This window comes from Periplaneta americana, chromosome 8 (assembly GCF_040183065.1).
Source record: "Periplaneta americana isolate PAMFEO1 chromosome 8, P.americana_PAMFEO1_priV1, whole genome shotgun sequence".
Taxonomy (NCBI): domain Eukaryota; kingdom Metazoa; phylum Arthropoda; class Insecta; order Blattodea; family Blattidae; genus Periplaneta; species Periplaneta americana.
In genome coordinates this window covers 178493176-178518147 of record NC_091124.1, presented here as the reverse complement: position 1 = coordinate 178518147, position 24972 = coordinate 178493176, and the positions used below count along the sequence as shown (strand labels likewise).

General features: G+C 36.5%; 2 protein-coding genes across 3 annotated transcripts in view; one reads left to right on the top strand and one right to left on the bottom strand.

Moving 5' to 3' along the window:
• The window catches only part of LOC138704351 (corepressor interacting with RBPJ 1-like), a 145341-nt gene that overhangs the window by 68042 nt on the left and 52327 nt on the right, over positions 1-24972 (bottom strand). The gene's annotated exons all lie outside the window — the stretch shown is intronic.
• The window catches only part of LOC138705276 (uncharacterized), a 32119-nt gene continuing 18508 nt past the window's right edge, over positions 11362-24972 (top strand). The window contains exon 1 of the mRNA XM_069834120.1: positions 11362-11421. Within this exon, the coding sequence (XP_069690221.1) occupies positions 11410-11421 (12 nt within the window). The 5' untranslated portion in view covers positions 11362-11409. The remainder of the gene's footprint in view (positions 11422-24972) is intronic.

Sequence of the window (24972 nt, the reverse complement as noted above, 5' to 3'; positions counted from 1 at the left end):
GTCACTGACTGAGAAGAAACTTCCTACTAAAGGATTCACTCGAAGGAATGGTGAACGGGAGAAGATTTCGGGACAGAAGAATATATCAAATAATAGACGGCATTAAGATGTATGGATATATGCGAAGACTAAGAGGAAGGCAGAAAATAGGAAAGACTGGAGAATACTGGGTTTGCAGTGACAGAACACTATGAATGAATGTCAATGACGGGTTTCTAAGGGTCAAGAAAACTTCCTATGATAAATTTCCGTGGAAAGATAGGAAACCTATAGGTCTCATGTTATAGATTTAATTAATTTATACACTTTATACTTGTTTTTTTATTAAATACCTCACAGTTTTAACTCCAACCTCGTATTCCGATGTGAGATGAACCACAGTTCCTCTTTTCCAAAACCACTCAATTATATGCACTTATCTTCGATACGTAGCACAGCACATTGTATTCTTTTGGCACTTCTGGAAGACGTTTTGCAGAGAAATTAAACAGGTCACTCGAACAGTAGATCATAATGTGTAAGGACAAAGGCTTGTGTTATAATATCACTTTCTATTAAAAAAAAATAAGCACTAATGTATTGTGCAGTACTCAATATTTTTTCTGCAACAAAAAGGGAGAGAATGACAGACGGATAATCCAATAATCGGTTAATAGGGTGACGGATAATAGAGGTTCTACTGTATTTTTCATTTATTTTATTTTGTATTTTTCATTTATATCTATATCTGTATCTCTTATTTAGGTAGTAGCTATTTGTCTGTTCTTTTTTTTTTCTTTCCTTTTCTCATTTTCCATTTTAATTTGTATTTACACTTGTATCTGTTTCATCTCTTTTTTTTCATGTTATCTATGTTTTTTTTTTTTTGTAAACGAATATCTGTACTGTCTATTATAATTGAGGCTTGCCCTGTTATAGGTATAAATAAATAAATAAATAAATAAATAAATAAATAAATAAATAAATAAGTAAATAAATAAATAAATAAATAAATAAATAAATAAATAAATAAATAAAATATTATAGCTGACACAAAAAACATTACATTTCGTACTTTGTGATTTATATTGGAACACAGAAACAGGGTCCTGTTTGTCGCGATACTTTGCAAATGAAAAGCAACTTAGCCCGGAATTAATATTGTGCTCCCTTAAAATAATACTGCAGCACAGTAACTTCCCTTCACAACGGTCGGTTCAAAAACACTGCAATACAATGGAAATTCAGCATACAGCGTATTTAACGATTTGTTTACAAAACTGCAGTTAATCAGAAGAAAGCAAGTGCAACCTAGACATACAGAATACATATAGGTCTAGGTGTAACTTGATCACTTGGATCGCTTGCTACATGCGCGCGCAACTCTAAGCTGGCACGAAACGCACTCCAGATTCCATACTGCATACAGCACTCTGCAGCGTTATGGAAATAAACGACAGCAAAACGAAACTTAACGGTCTAACTTCTAAAACATGAAGTGGTTTACGCAGAAGTCATAAAAAGGAAAGCTTCGCTTTGTTTAAAAAAGTAAAGGAGTTAGTTTTACGTGATAATTGACAAAGGTATGCTGAACTGAAATTGTAACCACGAAAGTTTTGAAAGCCAGATATGAGGCATTCGATTTAATTTAATAGGCACCTCATATGAGTTACAGATCAGGTGTAGAGAAAATAAGTATAGTACTGAGCTGAAAAACTTATGAATGAAAAATTAATCTCTTTAGTGTATCCTCAGAAGTCATTAAACCCAGAGAATAAACAGAATTTGCATGTTGTTTATCCTGACGACATACTTCTAAATAAGCCTGCAGAGAATACAGAATATCAAATCGTTGTCACAAAATTTATTATGGACTCTAATATTTAATTACAGTTTGTAGTTCAATGATTAGGAATTCAACAGAGAGCTTTAAACCTACTTGTTCATTTTGAGAGGTGTGATTTTTCGGTATTAACGATATACGCGAAATGTGTTAAAAGCTTAATTTTATGCATGGAAAATACAAATCCCGAATTTTCGCGAAATTTATAGAAATCCACGAAATCAATTCATAATCACGAAATTTTCAACAAACTACAGGTTTTATGGGGAATATGCACGAAAAACGACTCTTTCTTCCATTGATTCTGGTTCACGTTAACACTTTGTTTAAAAAACTTTACTTGTTTAACGACACGTTAAAAGTGTTAAAATTTAAAAAAAAAAAAGGTTAGGCCTATGTACCTTAGACAGACGGCCCGTTTCGACGCCGGTTCTGCGTCATCTTCAGTGTCCTACGAACTACTGATGTTTCTCTTGATCTTGCATTCTGCCATTTGCATTCGTCAGTTGTAGGGATGGGGGTGTGTTGCTCTTGTGGTGGGGGGTGGTTGTTTGTGTGTTATGTATCATGGCATCGAATAATGTGTGGGTATTGAACTGTAATTGTGTATTAAGTATATGTTGTGGGTGTGTTCTTGTATGTTTGTGCGAGATCGTGCGTATTTGCTTGTTTTCCGCACAGAAGCAATACGCGGTAAGTGTGAAATACCACATTCAGTATTCCCAACGTAACACACATAACAATTTCCCTCTTCTTACCGCTTAAGCGCGACATTCATTTTACTGCTTTAGGCTTTTAACATATTATTTTCAGAGACGTTTAACATAGTAATAATTATAAATTGGAAACTCACCACTGCAATTTCACCTAAATTGCACTGTTAATTATTGTTTTTAAATATTTGCAAAAATTAAGTAAAGTCTACTACTCCACGAAACTTATTGCATTCCTGATACAAGTAACATTAAGGAAGCCGTGAAAAAATCAACAAGATTCCAGATGCCGATGTTATTACTGCAATATGTTATATAAATAATATTATTAAAATATTAAAATGAAAAATAAATCATTACATAACCTTACCGTTTGTTTTAAGTTCGCATTTATAGACTGTGGGAAAAAAAGACAGACGTATATCACGGCCTGCTGGAGTATAGTAAACACAGAAAACATTTTATAGCAACAATGTTGAAGAAAGATATTTTGGTTTTCCTAAGTTGCCGTCATTAAACAGAAACCAAGATGGAGATTTCATTGCAACTAATTAGAAATTCGTCTTTCAAGTATGTAATAAACAATCTTCGCACAAAATAATGTACGATACACGAGCGGTATGTTTATTTTCATGTTCTCGGAAATTAAAAAAGGTCAACTACGTTTCGCTTTTTCAATCTTTTCCTCGGCCATGAAAACGTCAACATACCGCTCTTGTAACGTATATTACTATTGTATATTTCGTATTGTTCTAAGATGTTTAACTGTGGATTTTTGGTGCGGTGTGTAGAATTTCCATATCTGTTTCTATATTATTGTAGTCATGATTATTGTTTCTTCCAAATAAAACGTGAACATTTTCTTCGTTATAAAATATTCATGAACTTTTCTACATTTATGATCGATCAGAATTATATGCCTGTGGCATCTGGCAAAGATGCTTTCAGGGACTACTTCCAGGGACCAGCGCAAGCAGACAACTGCCAGTTCTCCTTGACGCAACAAACTACCTTAATTAGATCAAGAATGGCGTGACATCATTCCCTCGCAATGGAATGAAATTGAATTAGGAATTTAATTAATGATTATAATGACGTAGATGGGAAGATAGTATTAAAATGAATTTGAGCGAGGTGGGATATGATGATAGAGACTGGATTAATCTTGCTCAGATAGGGACCAATGGCGGGCTTGTGTGAGGGCGGCAATGAACCTCCGGGTTCCTTAAAAACCAGTAAGTAAGTAAGTAAGTAAGTATTATCTGTTAGTTTCAAAGAAGTTGTTTCACTAATAATTGGAAAAGATTATTTTATCATTTTGAAGTTTTTCTAGAGTGCGAAATATGCACGAAATTACTTGTTTTTTTACGAAATATTCGCCCAAATTAAACCATTTTAATCACCAAGTCAGGGTAAAATATTCACCATAACACCACGCCGCTAGTTTTGGCTTACGATACAAGGAACAAAATATAAAAAGCTAAGGATATTTTATTTGTTACATAAATTGATCCTACTTTGATACAAAATATGTAGGCCTTATGTAGGAAACCGACATGCACAGATAAAGTTGGCGCTAACTCCAGTTAATTACTTAATGATAAACATAACCGTTAAACAAGGCAATGGTTTATCACCTGTTTTCTTCGTGGTGTTTCAAGCCATTACAAATATCCAGGGTGTTTAAAAAATACGGGGCACAATTTCAGGTATGTATTTCCCACATGTAGACAATCAAAATAGTTCATTACAACATGTGTCCGGAAATGCTTCATTTCCGAGTTATGGCCTTCACAACATTGAAATTCACCGGAACGTTTTTCTTTCCGCAGGTCGTTGTCATTACAGAAGATGTTCAAAATGTCCACCTCCTGCTTTAATACAGACCTCACATCGATGTCTCATTGACCTGCGAACACGATCCCAAACTCCAGGAGTATTGCGTATGTCCTCAGAACATGCCACAATTCGATTCCGAAGGGATTCCAAATCAGGCACCGGAGACGAATAAACCAATGATTTTAAATGGCCCCACAAGTAGAAATTGACTTGCAACGCTACACTTCGTGTGCTGATAGGAGTCATGTTCACAGCCTCCAGAATATCCTCCTGTACTTCTGGAGTTGTAGAACTTGATCGTCCCCTTCCCAAACCAGGAGAGTTAAATTTTCCATACTCGCACAGACGGTAATGGAGACGTACAAATGTCTTCCGATCTGGACATTGTCGCTGTGGGTACCTGTCCTGGTACAAACGACGAGCCAACGCAGCATTGCCGTCCGCCTTACCGTACGTGAAGTGTATTTCTGCCAGCTCTTGATTTGAATACATGTCGCACAGTCTAACGCCTACACAACACTGAATGTAACCTTCGCCTCGGAATGAACTGTCAGAGTGCCCTCTTAATGTCTCCTTTGACGGCAAAGACCTGCGGAAAGAAAAACGTTCCGGTGAATTTCAATGTTGTGAAGGCCATAACTCGGAAATAAAGCATTTCCGGACACATGTTGTAATGAACTATTTTGATTGTCTACATGTGGGAAATACATACCTGAAATTATGCCCCGTATTTTTGAAACACCCTGTATAAGTTCAGGCGCCTATAATAGTCTCTAAAAATATAAAAATGGGCTAGTAAAATAATAAAATATGCAATTAAGATATTATAGAAATCTCTAAGTGTTTTTTTTTATTTTTCTATTCTTCATAAATTCCAACAAGTAGAAGGAACAAAAGACCAACATCAATCAGAAAAGTATCAGCTGACACATTTCAATTTTACAGAATAGTAGCTCATCAGCTTTAACTTTGAAACAGAAACTTATCCAAAGGTCAGCATAGTGACCACCAGACCACCCAGGAGAGTTGTGCGGTAGCAATGCCTTTTCGTGAAGCTACTCTTTGTCCGATTTTGATTCTTTGACTACTGCACAGGTCTAATTTAAAACATATTCCGCACCAGGTGTAGTTTAGACGGTAGCGCGTTTGCCTACTAATCATGAGCTATATTTGGCGTGGGTTCGATTTCCACTTCGGCTGATTAGAGTGCTATCACTTCATCTGTGCTTTTAATAATAATAATAATAATAATAATAATAATAATAATAATAATGATTTATTTTAGCTGGCAGAGTTAAGGCCGTAAGGCCTTCTCTTCCACACAACCAGCAAAAAGTGTATATACATATGCATGAACTTACAAAGAATTCAACAATTTGATTTAGATGAGAGTTACATGTATACAAGAGTTATTTACGAATTAAACAACAAACTACTATGAACTATTAATTAAACACTGAAATAAACTGGGTAGCAGAATTAAACTAAAATACATAGAATGTTAATATATTTCAAATTATATTAGATAATAGAAAGAGATTATTATGAGACAATTTTGGAAATGCAGCACAATCAGGATGATGTCTAAAGAAAAAAAAGCAACAGTGTAGTCAGTAATATTTTAAATCAGTATGAGACCGTTGTGTGAGAAAGAGTAAGAAAACAAAGAAATTGAATACTCTACGCACGAGTAAAACAACATTCCAGCCTTGTTAACGCATTTCCCACTAACATTAACTTCCCTTTCTGAGAAAGACAGGAAATAAATGCTTGCGCTTTAAAAGTTTATCTCGCTTCTGTTTTTGAAATGTAGTAGACCTATGTACTCGTATATAGGACTAGTATTATTAATTTTAAAATAATAAGTCGTATGTAGTGTCGACGTATATAGTTGTAGGTCTATATTAAGTAGATAATAAAACATATTTTTACTTCGAGTGGTAGTGAGACTTGCCAGCTCTTATTCGGGTGAGAAACTTTTATCATCCAGTCTGCTGTCAAAAAAACAAAGTTAGAATTTATAAAACAGTTATATTACCGGTTGTTCTTTATGGCTGTGAAACTTGGAGAATTTCATTTACACTAAATAATTTTATCGTGCAATTCGATATAATCTGAAAAATTATATAAATATTTTTTTTATTATTTTTTTTTGTGTGTTTAAATTAATTGATTGTTTTTGTATATGGTGTTGATTAAATTTTTTCAATTATAGTTTATTTTCACTGTAAAGGTTATATTATTAATTTATAAAAGTAGATTTTCTCTCACTTTGAGAGAGCAACAGAGATTAAGAGTGTTCGGGAATAATGTGTTTAGGAAAATATTTGGGGATAAGAACGAGTAAGTTACAGGAGAATTGAGAAAGTTACACAACGCAGAACTGCACGCATTGTATTCTTCACCTGACATAATTAGGAATATTAAATCCAGACGTTTGAAATGGACAAGGCATGTAGCACGTATGGATGAATGCAGAAATGAATATAGAGTGTTAGTTGGAAGACACGAGGGAAAAAGACCTTTGGGAAGGTCGAGACGTAGATGAGAGGATAATACTAAAATGGATTTTATGGAGGTGAGATATGATGGTAGGAACTGGATTAGGCCTAATCTTGTTCAGGACAGGAACCGATGGCGGGCTTATGTGAGGGCGACAATGAACCTCCGGGTTCTAGAAAGCCATTTGTAAGTAAGGTACCGGTAGTGCGACTTGCCCTCTCCTCCGTGACGTCACACGAGTGCAAAGATATTGTGCAAGAAGTCTATCTGATTGGGTTATTTTCTAAGTTTTCTCAAGCTGTAAGGAGAATGATAAATATTGACACGGCCAATTCTCGGCTAATACCATCTCGTTATCAGCAATTTCAGCGACGCAAAATAACCTAGTACCTGATAAATGGTTGTTAAATAACCAACTAAAAACAACTTGTTTGTACGTAGGTGAGAGTTGGGTAGTATCGGACATCGGGTAATATCGGACAGTGAGTTTCTTTCATCCACCACCAGATGATAGTACCTGAATGACATGGTTACGGTTCTGTGATGTCGCATACAGAAACGTAACCATGTCATTCAGGTACTATCATCTGGTGGTAGATGATAAAAACGCACTGTCCGATATTACCCGATGTCCGATATTACCCAAATCTCCCCTACTCCTATCTCAATACTACGTATTTTAATTTATTACTGTAAACATAGAAAAAAGAAGGAAGGAAAAGTGTAAAGAAAGAAACAAAGAAAGGTCTAAGAAAAGAAAAAAGAAATCTAGAGGAAAGAAGAGTGAAAGAATGAAAGAAATAAATGAATAAAAGAAAAAGAAAGGAATAAAAAAAGAAACGAAGAAAGAAAGGAAAACCAAAGAAAGATAGGAAGACAAGAAGAAGAAAGAATGCTATATATAAAGAAAGAAAACAAAGTTAGGTACCGGTACTTAGGTAACAAAGTGGATCTTTATATATCTGAGTTTCATAAGAGAATTTATTCTCCCGTGTCAAACACCTGTGGAGTAACGGTTAGCGCGTCTGGCCACGAAACCGGGTGGCCCTGGTTCGATTCCCGGTCGGGATGAGTTATCTGGTTGAGGTTTTTTTCCGTGGTTTTCCCTCAATCCAATATGAGCAAATGCTGGGTAACTTTCGGTAATGGACCCCAGACCCATTTCAAAGGCATTATCACCTTCATCTCATTCAGACGCTAAAAAACCTAAAATGTTGATACAGCGTCGTAAAATAACCTAATAAAATAAATAATAAAAAATGAATATTCTCCCGTGAAGATTCGGATCGTATCGATAGTTCGAGGCATCCTAACGAGAGACTATGCAATTACGGCATTGGAGCACACAAAAATATGGTGCAACGGAATTGGTCAAAGTGTGGTGCAAAGTCTGAGCGGCAGGCTAACATGAAGGTAAATCCCCTCTATTTACACAACGGATGACTGCACTTTCCACTTTTAGCTACTCAGTAGCTGCATGTTCTTTGCTTGCAATGAGTTGTCAGCCTAACCTAAAGGATTGCAACTGCAAAGAGACATGGGGAAGAAAGTCGTCGCGTGACTGCAAGAGTGAAACATAAACACTCACAAACGGATGTGCCTCTATGTCAGCTTCATTATCATTATCAAACTTCAAGGGTTGATCCTTTTGACTCATTACATCCTTATGTCGGAACTCCCTTGGCTCATGCCCTAGCACGCTGGTTTTGCATCCAGGAGACCCGGATTCGATCCCCAGTCAGATCGTGATGGAATTTATAGTGGATAAAGCAGTCGTTACAGAAGTTTTCTTGAGGTACTCTTTCCTCACTGTCAACCCACGAATACCCTCTACTTTCTCTTCATTTTACCCCTGTATCATCTGCATTCATTCATTCATTCATTCATTCATAGTGTTCTCCCCGAGGGGAGGTCTTTCACTGCAAACTCAGCATTCTTAAGTCTTTCCTATTATCTTAATGTCGTCTATCATCTGATATCTTCTTCTGCCTCGAACTCTTCTCCCGTTCACCATCCCTTCCAGTGCATCCTTCAGAAGTCAGTTTCTTCTCAGCCAGTGACCCAACCAATTCCTTTTTTTTCTTTTTGATCAGTTTCAGTGTCATTCTTTCTTCACCCACTCTTTCCAACACAGCTTCGTTTCTTATTCTGTCTGTCTATTTCACACGCTCCATCCTTCTCCATATCCACATTTCAAATGCTCCTAGTTGCTTCTCTTCACTTCGTCGTAATGTCGATGTATCTGCCCCCATACAATGCTATACTCCACATAAAGCAATTCACTAGTATTTTCCTTGGTTCTTTCTCCAGAGGTCCGGAGAAGATGCTCCTTTTCCTATTAAACGCTTTCTTTGTCATTCCTATTCTCCTTTTGACTTCTAGCAAAGTTCTTCTTGCAATCTGGGCTCAGGCAGGATGGCATACCTGTCAGCTTCGGGTTCATATGAATGCCATCTAGTCCAGCCATCAGACTTGGACAATAATTTTCGCAAGTAGAGGGCGAAGAATGGACCAACGCAAGCCTACGTGCAATGATCCGTCCCTGTTCCGGCCCTCGAAAAGCCAAGCGAGAACTCTCTGGCTGTATGATTAGAATAGCACCAGGGCTAATTCAAGACCACACAGAACAAGGCAAGGAACAGAAGTCAGTCTCTCTAAAGGGACCCATACACGCAAATATTTATCTATACAGACTTATCTCAGAAAGGTAGGCCCTATGTCTGAATTCGATTATTGTCCATACACGCTCAGACTTATCTCCTATATTTATAGTTCACAAAGAAGTAGTAAGAGGTCACTGAAATCGATAATTCTCTTTGGATAAATGCGATCAATCTAGAAATACTATTCCTTAATAATTCTAAATTAATATAGATGCGTGAGAATAACTTCTCATATATGTACTTCCATAGTTTCCCGCCATTTCGGTACAGATAACTGTTGAAAACAAAACAACGACGAAATCTCGACCAAATGCTCGCAGTATCGTTTGTTTCTATGTCTACTGTCTACTTTTTCTCCCGCAGTCGAAAAAAAAAAATTAAGCATCCGCTGAACTCTGGAGACTTACCTCCAGACAGAAAGTCTTAATACTTTTCGACCAAACACGAGAACATTTGTTCTGCGTGTAAGGGGTCCTTATATGGGAGAAATGTCTCCACTTCTATACCTAGAATGAAACGCAGGTCAGATGGAAGCCAGAAGAGCTATTTAACAGTATGATGACGCAGAATTTCTGCACGGAAATATCATATGTACTTCGGTACATCGTAATAATAGAAAATATTCTGTCAGTTATTTAGTTATCTTAGGTTACCATATTAATCGTTATACTCGGGGTTCATTGGTCCAGAGAGCATTTACATATTTTTATGCTCGACCATGCCGAAATGTAGTAATTATACGCCTGGTAGCAGCTCTTTAATGGACCTCATTAAAGTACACCTATTCATCAAAGTTCAGATGTTCCACCAATCAGAAAATACCATTGTAGCAATATGAAAGCGCAAGTATCGATTATTCTCGGATATGCAATCGAAAGACAACTAGTTCTGTTACTATAATAATCAGCGTTAATTGTAAATAATATTCAAATAAATCCAATTTGTCATCTCGTTTTTCAATATCTAATTCAATTTCAAGGTTACATCAAGATTAATGTCTATTTTATTCCCTAGATTATATCAAGGTCAATGTCGACGTTTGTTTCTCGGAAAAAATCAATACTTTCGCGTCTGCGCACATCTCACAATTTACGAGGTATTGCACAAGGTCAGTTCCGCTCCTCAATCAGATAATTAAGACTCGCTTGCGCTCGTTTCATAAACAAACATACTCGCGTCTTAATTACTACCATTATAGGCTCGTTGCATAATGTACTAATATGTATTTTTTTCTTTTTATTGCCTTATACTTTAACCTGTATTTGGATATTTGCCGTTATTTCTTTCTTTATGTGTTTGTATATTTTTGTTTATTCGCAGTTATTTATATTTATTGATTTATTTCATTTCATTAATTTATGTTTATATTTATTTTATTAATTATTAATCATACGTGTCTATGCTGTCAGCTCTTACAACTCATACTGTCTTCTGAGCTCTACTTAGACCGACAGGTCAGCAACATATTTCTAGCAAAAAAAACTTAATAACTGAAATATGATATTTTCCAGTAATAAACGTCAGAAATATGACAGACTAAATTAACGACTGAATCAGAGTTAAAATATTGACGAACACATTCAATTGTTATAAAAACAGTTGAAGCCTCAGAGAACACGCCCATTTCAAATCAAATCACGTAAGAGCCTCATCGCCTCGTTAATTACGTCCAGTCTCTGTATAGTAATCAAACAAGATCCTGCAATGGTCGTCTGCGAAGGGCTGCATTGTGTCAGGTGAGCAGGGGAGGGGATGTGACCCGCCGAGCAGTGAAAGTGAAGTCGCGCGTATAAAGAAGAGCACATACAGAGCTGCTCACACACACTCGCACCTACTTCCGACGCACTCGCATCGACACCCGGGCCCAAACATGAAGTTTCCGGTGAGTACCACCATGCACTCGCAAGTGCGTGTGATTCAGGCACAGAGTGGGTTCATCCCGTATGACTGTTTTCATGAGATTCTTAAATTTTTCGCATTGTACAGTAGAGGCAAAAAAAAACCGGACCGACCCTTGTAGCTGATTTCAGAGCCTTGTTCACTCCAGAGCACGATAGACTGGTAACTAAGACTTTCGTGGTTCGAATCTTGCCTGGGAAGGAATTTTTTTTTGTACTTTATTCAAATTTATTCCCAATACTTTTCGATTGCAGCGATATTTTACTATTTAATTAAGTTATTATTCCTAGAACATGAATTTTACCAACAATCGAAAAGTATTGGGAACAGATTTGAATAAGGAACAAAAAAGAGTTTCCTTCCAAGGCAGGATTCGAACCACGAAAGTCTTAGTTACCAGTTTATCATGCTCTGGAGTGAACAAGGCTCTGAAATGATCTACAAGGGTCGGTCCGGTTTTTTTGCCAGTACTGTACACATAGAAGACTGGTTGGAACCTCATAAGTGACACAAATAAGGCATCACTCATGAGGCAACTAAGCCAGAAGACGTAAGAAACAAACAAGCTGATTAAAAAGTATGGAACTCTTTGTAACTTTCTCATTTTTAATTTTATGAAGAAAATCTGGAACAAAGGTTATACGAGTTGTAAAAAGAAATAATCTGAGTAGGTAAGTATGTTTTCTAAAAATCATATTTTTCATTTATAAAGAATATGCAAATGAGTCTCTGTTTTTAATGGCACCATGTATTATTATTATTATTATTACTATTATTATTATTATTATTATTATTATTATTATTATTATTAAATATCCGCTCAAAAGAACCCTAATTCACCAAGCGGTATGCTAGGATTTTAGTTTTGTTATAAGGTATACTACTTATCTATAGGCTACTACTTATTTTTACACAGATAATGGTGAAGTATATATATCTACAGTCTTTTACACATAAAGTGTAGCACCTCTATAAATTGTCTGTAGCAACAAGGTTTTTTGATCACTTCACATAGTGGAGTCCTGTATTCGGTGTCGCAGTCCAGAAGATGTGTCTTTATTTGAAATCTCTTTGCTTCAATAATACGACAGTCAAATACAGGGACATCATTTTATTTTTACTAACATTTTTAATTTATTAACCTGGCTATACCTTTAGAGAACCGGAAACACCGTTTGCTATCCCCTTCCACGACTTCAGTTCGATGATACTGGAGTAAAACACAAACAAATCACTGTACTAGGTACAGGAGGGTAGAAAAGTAGTTCATACATTTACGTAAACTAGGAAATATCGCGATTTTCAGTTCGATAATTTTCATTAGGTTTTTGTTTAAACAAAATACAGTACTGTATTAAGAATAAGTGTTTTTACTCACGAACAGAGTTTTCCATGCGAATGTATTCATTATGCAGTGTATATTATACTGTCTACAGCACATTAGCGTACAATATAGAGAATGAAGTTAAATTGAAAAATAATCATAATATGGATATTTAAACATATTTTTGAAAATGGTGGCCTTTCATTTCGATACAGGCTTCAGTGCTTTTGTGCATATTATCGCACTATAGACTATTGCATCTAATTCCAATTGCCAGTTTCCTCCTTCGTACTAGTAACTCATGTAAAATAAATCTGTACCTACTCTATAAAAGAGTACCTTACGTACTGTAAATTCAATCTTCACTTCTGCCCTACCCGCACAGATAAAATTACTCAGACATACTATCTACTGTCCGTCCAAGTGGTTATGCCGCAGGATTGTAGAAAGGGAGGAAATCACGTGACAGTTAATTACTTAACGAGGTCCTTTTATTTAAGTCATTTTAAACAGTTGTATAATATTACGTAAACGTCCAATTCCTAACAGAAATTAGTGCTTTCAGAAAAGAGCTAAGACAGCCCAGCTCTTACAGAGGGGCGAGCAGAAGCAGGTGGGGGAAATCGGGATGCGACGTAGGCAAACGGACAGTACCTGTGCGGAAATATGATTCAATATTGAAAGGTCTTTCGTCACTGGAAAACGCGAACATACTTCTGGAACGTACTATACTCACTAACTCACTAGTGTTTACATGCGGCCTTGGTTGTGTATGGAGGAAGTTTGAACTTCATTAGTAGAAGGGGTGGGAGTGAAGTACATTCAAAAACTCAGGTACAATAAAAATTGAAGTAAAAATAAAATGATGTCCCTGTAGAAGATGTTTCACGCTGTGAAGGTCTTCGCGGCAGGAGCATGTAGAGTCGATGTCTGATGGAATGTTGAATCTGCCGAAGTAAGTTCCAAATTTCCCATGTCCAGAGAGAAACTGCGTTGTTACGAAAGTAGGTTTGAAGTGATGGCTTTTGAGTCGGTCGTGGATTGTTGGGAAGTAGGTGTCTCTTGTTAGTGATCCGATTGTGCATGTCGTCCATCTAGTATTCCAGTTTTGATGAGTCTGTTGTCGTATTTGTTTCTTGATATATGATATCGGTTGTAGAGTGTATGTCGGAGTTTCGCTGCTGGATGCTGCAGCTTTCGCTAGCTCGTCAGCTCTTTCATTTCCTCTTACACCATTGTGTCCACGGACCCAAGTGAGGCATATGTGCTGTGCGTACTTCTCAAGTAATTCCCTCGCTAATGGGTGACGGTTGTACTTGCCAGCGATGCAGTGAAGGGCAGCTTGGGAGTCACTAAATATGCGCGCTGTGTTTTCGTTCTTAATGCACCATTTCATAGCTTCATTAATTGCTAGAAGTTCTGCCTGAAAAACTGTGCAATAAGGAGACAGTTTCATATTGGTGCAAAATATTTCAGTATCACTGTCATAGGCAACAAATGCTCAGCCTGCTTGTTCTTCCAGTTGATTACTTTTGTGTCGTGATCCATCTGTGTATATGTGGTAGTCATGTGTGAGGAGGAGTTGTCCTTTTGATGGAATGCTTGGGTGACCCACTGCTATGTGATACGCTAACTGTTCAATATTGTGGTTGTTGAATGTTGTAGTGGAGTTTTTTCGATTTTTCTTTAAGTCAGATAATTGTGCTCTGTAGATACCAGTAAGATCTCATAGTTCAATCATTGCGATGACTTGAGATGCATGTAGCCGACTTATTTTATAATTTTTGTATTCCTGACGTCTCAAAACGTACAAAATTATATTCTTTTGTAACTTTTTATTTTAAATGTTATGAAGAAAATCTGGAACAAAAGTTATACGAGTTGTAAAAGGAAATAATTTGAATACGTTTTCCAAAAACCATATTTTTTCATTTATAAACTATGTACAAATGAGTCTGTTTTTAATGGCACCATGAAGCCGACTTATTTTATCATTTTTGTATTCCTCACGTCTCAAAACGTACAAACTTATATTCTTACTATTTATAAACTGTTACTTAAAAATTGCCTCAAAGTCATGTTCCCAAGATATGTATACAGGGTAAACCGTAAATAATGTCATTAATTTCGAGGGATTATTTATTTATTTTTTTAGATATTTCAAACAAAAATGTTCCAAACAATTTTGTTAATTTTTGCTTCCTTCTCGAGGTAAAAAATGTTTTATATGAAACATTTCATAGCGTGTTCTGGGAAAACCATTGATTTAATTTCCACTATGTTCAATCGATTTAAGAGGATAGCGTATTACGATAATAAGTGATAGAAAGGTCTTTAGTTTTGTATTTTAAATGTCCAGAAATTTGATCCGGATAAATGTAACATTTGTTCAGATTAAATTTCTGCACATTTAAAGGACAAAACTAAAATTATTTCTATAATTTGTTATCATAATACACTGCTCTCTTAAATTGATTGAGAATATTAGAAATTAAATCAATGGTTTTCCCAAATACGCTATGAAATGTTTCATATAAAAAAGGCAGCAAAATTGAGCAAATTCTATTAAACTTTTTTGTTCGTAATATCTCAAAGAACAACCCTCTGTACTTAATGACATTACTTACGGTTCACTTTGTATACATAAGGAAAGATGCTTCAGTAATCAGTACTAGTTCGTAAAAATTTCATTTCGATTTTGCGCAATTTCACTTCTGTTCAGAATCCATTCTCTGCCCTATATGTTAAAATTATGTGTCATTGTTTTATAAAGTGTCACGTGTATTTCTCGTCCTCTTCTATTTTTGTAGAATTTTCGATCAAATTTTTTATTTATATTTGAATCAATATTAATTTCATACATGTGTGAAATGTATCAATCCACAGGCCTACATTGAAATTTGATATTTGTTACATTATTTTATTATTGAGAGCGACAATGTTCCTTTCCCTGAAATACATTATTTTTTATTTGTTAGTGGGTATTTCCGAATTATAATCCCGCATGATTTTGTTTAATTCATTTAAGACTCTCAGTAATTCAGTCGGTATCGACTTATCCCAAAACGAGTAGAATATAGAAGGTAGTTAAAAACTAGACCAGACCAAGACAGGATACAGCACTGTGACGTCACCTCTCTCCGCTCTGCCGTCTCGCATTCGACGTCTGTCCAGGGTCTGTGAAATGTGGTCAGCAGTTTGCAGAAGGGGGATGGAGAGGGTATTCGGCGTGCAGGTAGCAGTGATTTAGGCGATAAATAAAAGTGATCTGAGTTCATAACACAGTTTAATGCCAGGATATTCCAATGGTAATGTTAACTCAATTGCACATCTTGTGTACTGATTATAAATAATTCAATTTCTGCTCTATTATGCGAAAATCAATCTATAGCAAAGACAGTCTCATATGCCGGACACTTTCCTGTATCTAATAGTCACGTAGTATTTCATTTCAGTTAATTTGGCGAAACAAATATATAGTAAAATAATACAAGTTCTTATTATGCACGTTCATTTGTACGTCAAGCTATCCTTTATTTATAATGACTGCAATCACACAACGTGTTTAAATATAATTAGAAATAATTAAACCCTTGCTGTATTTAAAAAAATAATACATACCAACTACATTTTCTTTTCTCTGTAATTTGAAAGAAGGCACAGAACGATTAATTATGTTGAATTTTTTCTGCATATTTTGTTTCTTTTTTCTTTAACTAATTTATCAATATTGGTTTCTAATGACTGGGCAATGTATAATTAAGACTGCACCTTAGGTTGTGATCTGACAAGGTACTTCTTGATTTAGGTTTAGCAAGTTTCATAACAAAAAAAAATGTTCGCATACAACCATACGAACCAAACATACATAATACCTGTGCAGCAAATGCGTACAATCTCGGAAATCTGGCTTGGTAGAAATTCCTGTTCAAGTCAACCAAGTCCTTGTTGTGTTTATATTTGTCCTTCAACAAATCGTCACGTTGTAAATTTAACAGTTCCAATTGGTACCTGCTAGGAAGGGGTTGCAAAGAGCTGAAATATAGTAGAAACTGTTCTAAATCATGAAACGTCGACTCAACTGGCGAAGAAGATCTTGTATAATTTGCACATATTCTTATGAGAGACATGTCCGGATCACGCACTTGCAATAACTTTGAAAAATGCACAGTTTCCAGCCAGCAGTCGATTTATCCACAGAGCCTATGACAATTTTAACGCTTCAACTTTATAGTATATATCTGTTACGATGAGACCCTTGCCCTGAAGTGAGGTATTTAAATCGTTTAAGTGATCTGTTAAAACCGCATGGAAAGCCAAGTCACAAATTTAGGTTTTTCTTAAAATTCGGGGACAGGCTGATTGAGACTAGTCACGAATAATGCTATTTCTTCTCTTAACTCAAAGAAACGCCGTTTATGTAGGCAACTTTGCATTACGTGCTCCCACCTGACGTCACACGAAATGAGGGATGTGCTCTTACTCCACAAACGTCACACAGTCTGAAACTGTCTTCCGCAGAACTACTGGGTTTTCAGTTCAAAGTGTGTCATGGCTTGCTGTATGACGTCATGTGGCTAGCCGATGAGCCTAGACAATTCAATCTTCCTACACTTCCGTAGAGGCGTATTACCTATGTGCTAGAGAAGTTATCTAGCAAGTACGGCGTTCATTCTAAAGAGTACTTACCGATACGTACGGTAACGCCTGTAGTGGTAGGAATGTGAACTGTTTGGAAACGCGTACTGAGGTGAGTTTTTTCTTACTGTCGGGATATGGGGAGAGGGTTAAGACGATTACTTACGTATTTATTGACATTAACTTCGACTGTCAACATGGACACGGAGAATTTGATTTGTGTTGTGGAATGTTGCCGTACGCAACCGATGATAACAAATACCCTGCGTATGACTTGCCGGCGCAAAACACAGTTCGAAAGAGGTTATGGTAGCACACAGACCGTACAGACCGCCATCTGTTACTACGACGTTTAAGTTATACCGTACACGTTCTCAAGTTCAGATTGAACGCCTTGATTAATAGGCAACTGCTCTGACATAAAAGCTGAAACTCGCTTCAAATCGCTGACTCACAACAGTGACGTCATGACACACTTTGAAATGAACACCCAGTAGACGTTACAGAACTGTCAGGAGTCGGTTCTTTGCTTCTGACAGCTTTATGTTATTTTGTGTCGATGGATTTGGTGACGAGATCAGGCACAGGACTTATGCTAAAGTCACACAAAGCGTTACGCCATGTTTGCGATGTTTGCTACATCCGATGGCCGCACTGAAAGCTATACTTTAACGAAACTCTTCTCTCTGCCAGTTGCAGCTAAGAGACAAGAAACAACATTTCTCGCTCCATTAAAACATTTAATGTCATAGTTCTTATGATAGTCAGTCAATGGCGCTAGTCAGTTTTTATGATTGGCAGGTTAGTGTCTAAGGAAAATAGATGAAAGAATTCAAAATAAAAATCTCTTTTTAAAAAATCAGGAAAAAAATTACTAACTTTGAAGTGATCTGTTAAAAATAGACACATCTTCAAAAATTGGTCAGTGGCAAACTTTTTTGTTTTTCAAGTTAAGTGAGGGGTCAAAGCGAATTAAATGTTGAGAGTAAATAGAAATTAATTTTAAAAGTTGTCGCAACTCACAATCTTTATTTTCAGCGAGTTAAAACGAGTGTTTTGCTGCATACAAAGTGACAAACTTTCGTCTCTTAATGGCGGATTTTCTTGTGAAATTGTCGAGCTAATTTCAAATCTCTTTACAAAATATTTCCATCGTTTAAGGTATTTGGGTCAATTATGAGTTTTAAAAATGTGATTAAAATATTTATATTACATAAATAACATCCGTGCTGTTTGAACACTACTATGACAACTTGAAATTCACAGGAATGAGAAGAATATTACAGTGGTGTTTAAATTCATTATTACTGCTATTATTATTATTATTATTATTATTATTATTATTATTACTATTATTATTGTTATTATTATTGTCATCATCTTTATTTTATGGAATAATGCTGTCCTATTTCATTTTCTGGTTATAGCAGAACAAAAGGCGGCTCCGTTTAAATGTTTTGGTGAATGTAACATTAGTGAAATAGAATTTTAGTAAGTCAATTAATATCTGTTTTATTGTATTAGAGTATTTTATTTCTTCTAATCTCTATATACTGTCTTTTAATCATGTAATACTCAATTAAATCCCACTCGAGTTTTGGTTTTCTCTAGATAAATCAAAACCTCTAGTGAGATTACTGTAGATTAGAGTTGGGCAACACGATTCTTTTTCAGAAGTCGATTCCAACGATTCAATCATACATTACGAATCGATTCTAACGATTCGTTCACGATTCTTCTCAGTTTGCGATTCCAACTATTCTTTTGAATCGTCAACGAGTTCACGATTCTTCCCAGTCTGCGATTCCAACTATTCTTTTGAATCGTCAACGAACGACTCGCAGGACACTTTCCTATGCAAACCACGCGTAGAACAAAAACGTTCTACATCTCTCGCATAGATGGTATAAGAGGCGAGACATTGGATTGTCTCTTTCTCATTGGCTGGAACCATTCAGCATGACCTCCATTAGTCTACAAAATTACCCAAGATAATGTTTATAAATTATAATTTATCAACTGAACCTTATTACGAAGTACATTTTTCGCATTACATCTCTATTTAACCATGTAAATTTCAGGTTTGTGTTCATTATTTTCCATACTTAACAAATGCAACATTTTGATTTCACTCTCGCTCGGGAGTATTCGGCACGGTTCGGAAATGTCCGTTGACAGGTTACATCAAACAACTATGTAAATAGAATCGTGGGTTACGATACCATGTCAATTCGTTACTATTCTTTTGAACGACGATTCGTTACGATTCTTTTGAACGACGATTCGTCGATACCACGAATCGATTCTTACGATTCTTTATTATTAGTCGTTCGAATGAACGATTCGTTCACGAATCGACCCAACTCTACCGTAGATACAATAGTTATAAAATATTAAAATGTTATCAAATATATTATTAATGTCCACGTAATATAATGAAATGACAGTTAAGCCAAACAACCGGTTATGAAAGAATACCTCATGAACTCTATAATTACAGACGTTTGGTGCAATTATTTTAGTAGCGCTGGAACACGAAAACGTGTGAATTTAAGATGGAATGTTTATATATAAATTTTTTTGTCTATTAGACGATGGAGTAACACACATGTTTACCTAAGTGTCCGGATGTAGTAATGTCTTTATCAATGGCGTCTGACAGCATTCCTGTTCTGAAAGTGTTCCAGTGTCACCAATCACCAGAAATCGCAATGCACTTTCGCCTCAGTTGATAATTTGCTGGAAGTAATTGATGAACGGTTCCGCTTGGTTAGCAGTCAGAATAAACTGCTTCGCTTGGCTTTTTTTAGGGTCGAATTCGCCACGAAATCCATGCACTTAGGCTTGCTTTGGCCCATTGTAGCAACTGCCTTGCTACAGCATACACGATATTTGGAAAATGTCGTCCAAGAACAGCGCTGCAGGATAGGCGACATTATCCAGCTCAGCTTATGCCAGAACACCCCAACATTCTGTCTAGTGGTGAAATTCAACTCGGCTATTACAATAACAATAATACTCACCCTACCCAAATAATACCCTTAGGGTCAATCGGGACATATTTTAATACAGTCACTTAAGGAGCAATTGACTAGTCTCCTAAATTGAGATAAATCAACTTGCCTGAGGTTTTTGCGTGGTTTTCCTAAGACGCTAAGACAAACGTCGTTGTGAGTAATAACAGAAATGGGCCACGGACCCACATTTCTCTCCACACACGTTTCGGCTTTTTTTCCAAACTATAGCCTTGGTTTTCGTATGTTGCCTTCGATATTTCGAGCGAGTTTATTCGAGTGTCACTTGCACAGTGCAAGGGCTCGGATCCCTTATCTTGCGAGGACTGCGGCAGTCCCAGTCTATGTACAGGGACATCATTTTATTTTTACTAACATTTCTAATATTAACCTGGCTATACCTTTGAATTTATGATTGAGAACCGGAAACACCGTTTGTTACCCCCTTCCATGATTGAAGTTCGATGGTACTGACGTAATATACAAACAAATCACTTTGCTAGGTAATGGAGAGAAGAAAAGTAGTTCATCCATTTACGTAAACTAGGAAATATCGCGATTTTGAGTTTGATAATTTTCATTAGGTTTTTGTTTAATCAAAATACAGTACTGTATTAACAGTCAGTGTTTTTACTCACTAACTGAGCTATCCATGCGGACGTATTCATTATGCAGTGTATATTATACAGACTACAGCACATTAGTGTACAATATCGGGAATGAAGTTAAATTGAAAAATAATCATAATATGATTTTTAAACACATTTTTGAAAATGGTGGCCGTTCATTTCGATACAGACTTCAGTTCTAATGTGCATATTATCGCACTATAGACTATTGTACCTAATTCCAATTAACAGTTTCGTCCTTCGTACTAGTAACTCACGTTGAAATAATTCTGCACCTACTCTATAAAAGAGTAACTTACGTACTGTAAATTCAGTCTTCACTTCTTCCCTATCCGAAAAGATAAATTTACACAGACATGCTATCCACTGTCCGTCCAAGTGGTTTTGTCGCAGGGTCGTAGAAAGGGAGGAAATCACATGACAGTTAATTATTTGACGAGGCTCTTTTATTTAGTAGCATCTTTAGTAAAATCCTTTTAAGTTATTTTAAACAATTGCATGGGTATAATATTTCGTAGACGTCCACTTCCTAACAGAAATTAATGTTCTCAGAAAAGAGCTAAGACAGCCCAGCCACTAGCCTTTCAAGAGAGGCGATTAGAAGCAGGTGGGGGAAACTGGGATGCGACGTAGGCAAATGGACGACAGTACCTGTGCGAAAATGATTCAATATTGAAAGCTCTATCGTCACTGGAAAACGCGAACATATTTTTGGAACGTACTGTTGACTATGACCGTAAGGCTACTGTGACTGTATATGCGGTCTTGGATCTAAGTGGAGGACGGTTAAACTTCATTAGTAGAAGGAGTGGGAGTGAAGTACATTCAAAAACTCAGGTACAATAAAAATTGAAGTAAAAATAAAATGATGTCCCTGTACAAGCTTCTAGCATCTTCCGGCGTTCCTATCCTGATGCTGTTCTGTCATGCTTCCTCCCCCCCCCCGTCATGTGGTAGCTATTAGTTTACATCCTTTGCGGTTTTCCTTTTTCAAAATTCTATAAAGTTTCCAAAGTGGAACGGCGAAACTCGGAGCGAGACAAGTGACCAACAGGCTTGGAGCCCACAATGTCATATTCAGTTTTTCTCAGCCCCAAGCTTCCTTAGATAGACTCATTTCACGTATCTTTTAAACTATCCTTTTCTCATTTCGACATTGACGTTGACGACGTAGTCCACACCTGTGGAGTAACGGTCAGCGCGTCTGGCCGCGAAACTAGGTGGTCCAGGTTCGAATCCCGGCCGGGGTAAGTTACCTGGTTGAGGTTTTCCCGGGGTTTTCCCTCAACCCAATCAGAGCAAATGCTGGGCAACTTTCGGTGCTGGACCCCGGACTCATTTCACCGGCATTATCACCTTCATTTCATTCAGACGCTAAATAACCTAGTTGTTGATACAGCGTCGTAAAATAACCCAATAAAATTAAAATAAATTGACGACGTAAGATAAATATAAGTTCATTGTCAACACGGGGATTTGTTCGGGTATGAAGCGCGTACGCTGGCTACAGAGCAAAGGCGGCCGATCGAAACACGTGCAAAATAATATTTTAATAATACATGTTATTGCCTTTGCAATGAGCGAAGATAGATTCAGGAACTAAGCAAGTAGCTGAAATATGATGGTGACCTACTGGTACAATAATGACATTTTTATTACACGTAATACATCAAAACCTCGTTAATCGGACTAATTAATTAGGGGTTAAGTTGACCGGTTTAACAAAAGTCCGAATTAACTGAAATAATCTAAAATAACAGTAGAAATTGCATTAAAACTCCGTTCATAGCAACAAAACACGTTTATTATGGCGTATTTAAAGGGCATAGGCATAAGTTCACTATACAGTACAGTAAAATGTAAAACAATGCCTACATACAAGGAAGTACAATTTTAATACTACACTATAGATATAATATGGTAATTATTGCAATTCCATAGTTCTAATGTATAAAAGTAAGCCTTGAATCAAATTTCTTTAATTTTATTAAATATATTTATTAAAAATTTTCAATCATATAGCTTATCATTCTTATTGCAAATTAACATTTGCTACAACATCTTATTAAAAGAAAAATATAAACATTTTCGCCTGTACGGCGTCAACAGATACATAATTCTTAACGATATCTAACATAAGTACAATATTTACACTCTTTGTCTTTACTCTTTCGAATTCTGCACACTTCAACACCAAATTACCTTTCGTCTCGTTTCTCTTATCTATACTCTAACCACGACGTAAATACCAGATCACTTATCTGTGGCACGCTAAGTATACCTCTTCATAGAACATCTTGTTATTCATCATCTTTTACAATATCCACCTCGCGTCAATGGAATTCCTTGTCACAAAGTATTAGGGGCTGCAAGACAACAAACACCTTTAAGAACAGCTTAAAAGATAACCTTATTAGCATTTCACTCCAATCATACTGATTTAAACTATCACTGACTACATTGTTACTTTTTTCTTTAGACATCATCCTGATTGTGCTGTAGTTTAATTGTCTCGTAATAATCTCTTTCTATTATCTAATATTATTTGAAATATATTAACATTCTATGTATTTTAGTTTAATTCTGCTACACAGTTTATTTCAGTGTTTAATTAATAGTTCATAGTATTTTGTTGTTTAATTTGTAAATAACTTTTGTATACATGTAACTCTCATCTCAATCAAATTGTTGGATTCTTTGTAAGTTCATGCATATGTATATACACTTTTTGCTGGTTGAGTGGAAGAGAAGGCCTTACGGCCTTAACTCTGCCAGCTAAAATAAATCATTATTATTATTATTATTATTATTATTATTATTATTATTATTATTATTATTATTATTATTATTATACATGGTACAGTCATTAAGTTCTGACACTGACGCCTGAAGGGTAGGCACCCACAAGAATCTGGATGTCTCAGAAGATGCCGCGTGATACGGCGTACACTTAAACAGATCGACATCCTCCCTCAATATAGTCGCCGTTGGCCGCTATGCACGTCTGCCAACGTTGGTGTAGCTACTGGAAGCACTGCTGAAAGATGTTGGCAGGAAGATGCCGTATGGCTTCTCTTGTGGCAGTCATGACCTTTTCGGCCGCATAAAAATTACGACCACGTAGGATTGATTTCTTGAGGGGAAAGAGAAAAAAAATCGCATGGTGCGAGATCAGGTCAGTACGGAGCGTGTGGCAAAACAGCGACCTGTTGCCTTGGAAGTTCCTCTTGGACAAGGAAGGAGCGATGTGCAGGGGCGTTGTCGTGTAGCAATAGCCAATTCTTCCTATGCCAAAGCTCAGGACGCTTACGACTAATTGAACTGCGTAAACGGCCAAGAATCTCTTTGTAGAGGATCTTGTCTACAGTTGCACATTGTGGGATGAATTCTATGTGAACAATTCCATTTGAATAAAAAAAAAACTGTTAAAGCATCACCTTGCCTTTTGACCTGTCTTGTTGCGGATTTTTCTGTCGTGGAAATAATGGCGTTTTTCCAGGTGGCGGATTGTCGCTTCAGTTGCGGATCGTAAAGGAAACACCATGTTTCGTCTCCAGTTATGATCGGTTATAGCAGTTTCGCCTAATTTCTGACAGAACGTGACGTTTGCCCGTTGCTCAAACTGCAACATACTCGAGTTCCGACGCGCGCATTCAAATCACCGTCACAACAAAGACCGTAGTTCTGCTTACACTATATGCACGTAACTGTATGATGCTGGGACGAGAGACTAACTGACAAGGTACCATATCACGGCGCCACCTATCCGTTCTAGTGCACCACACCGCCACTATGCCCTCAGTCTCAGAACTTAATGAATGTACCACGTAGAACGTATTCGGTTGTAATAGATTATTGATTCCTATATTGTATAACAATAAAAGGTTATATTATAGTTATAGGAAATATGTTGATTTAATTAATTTGCA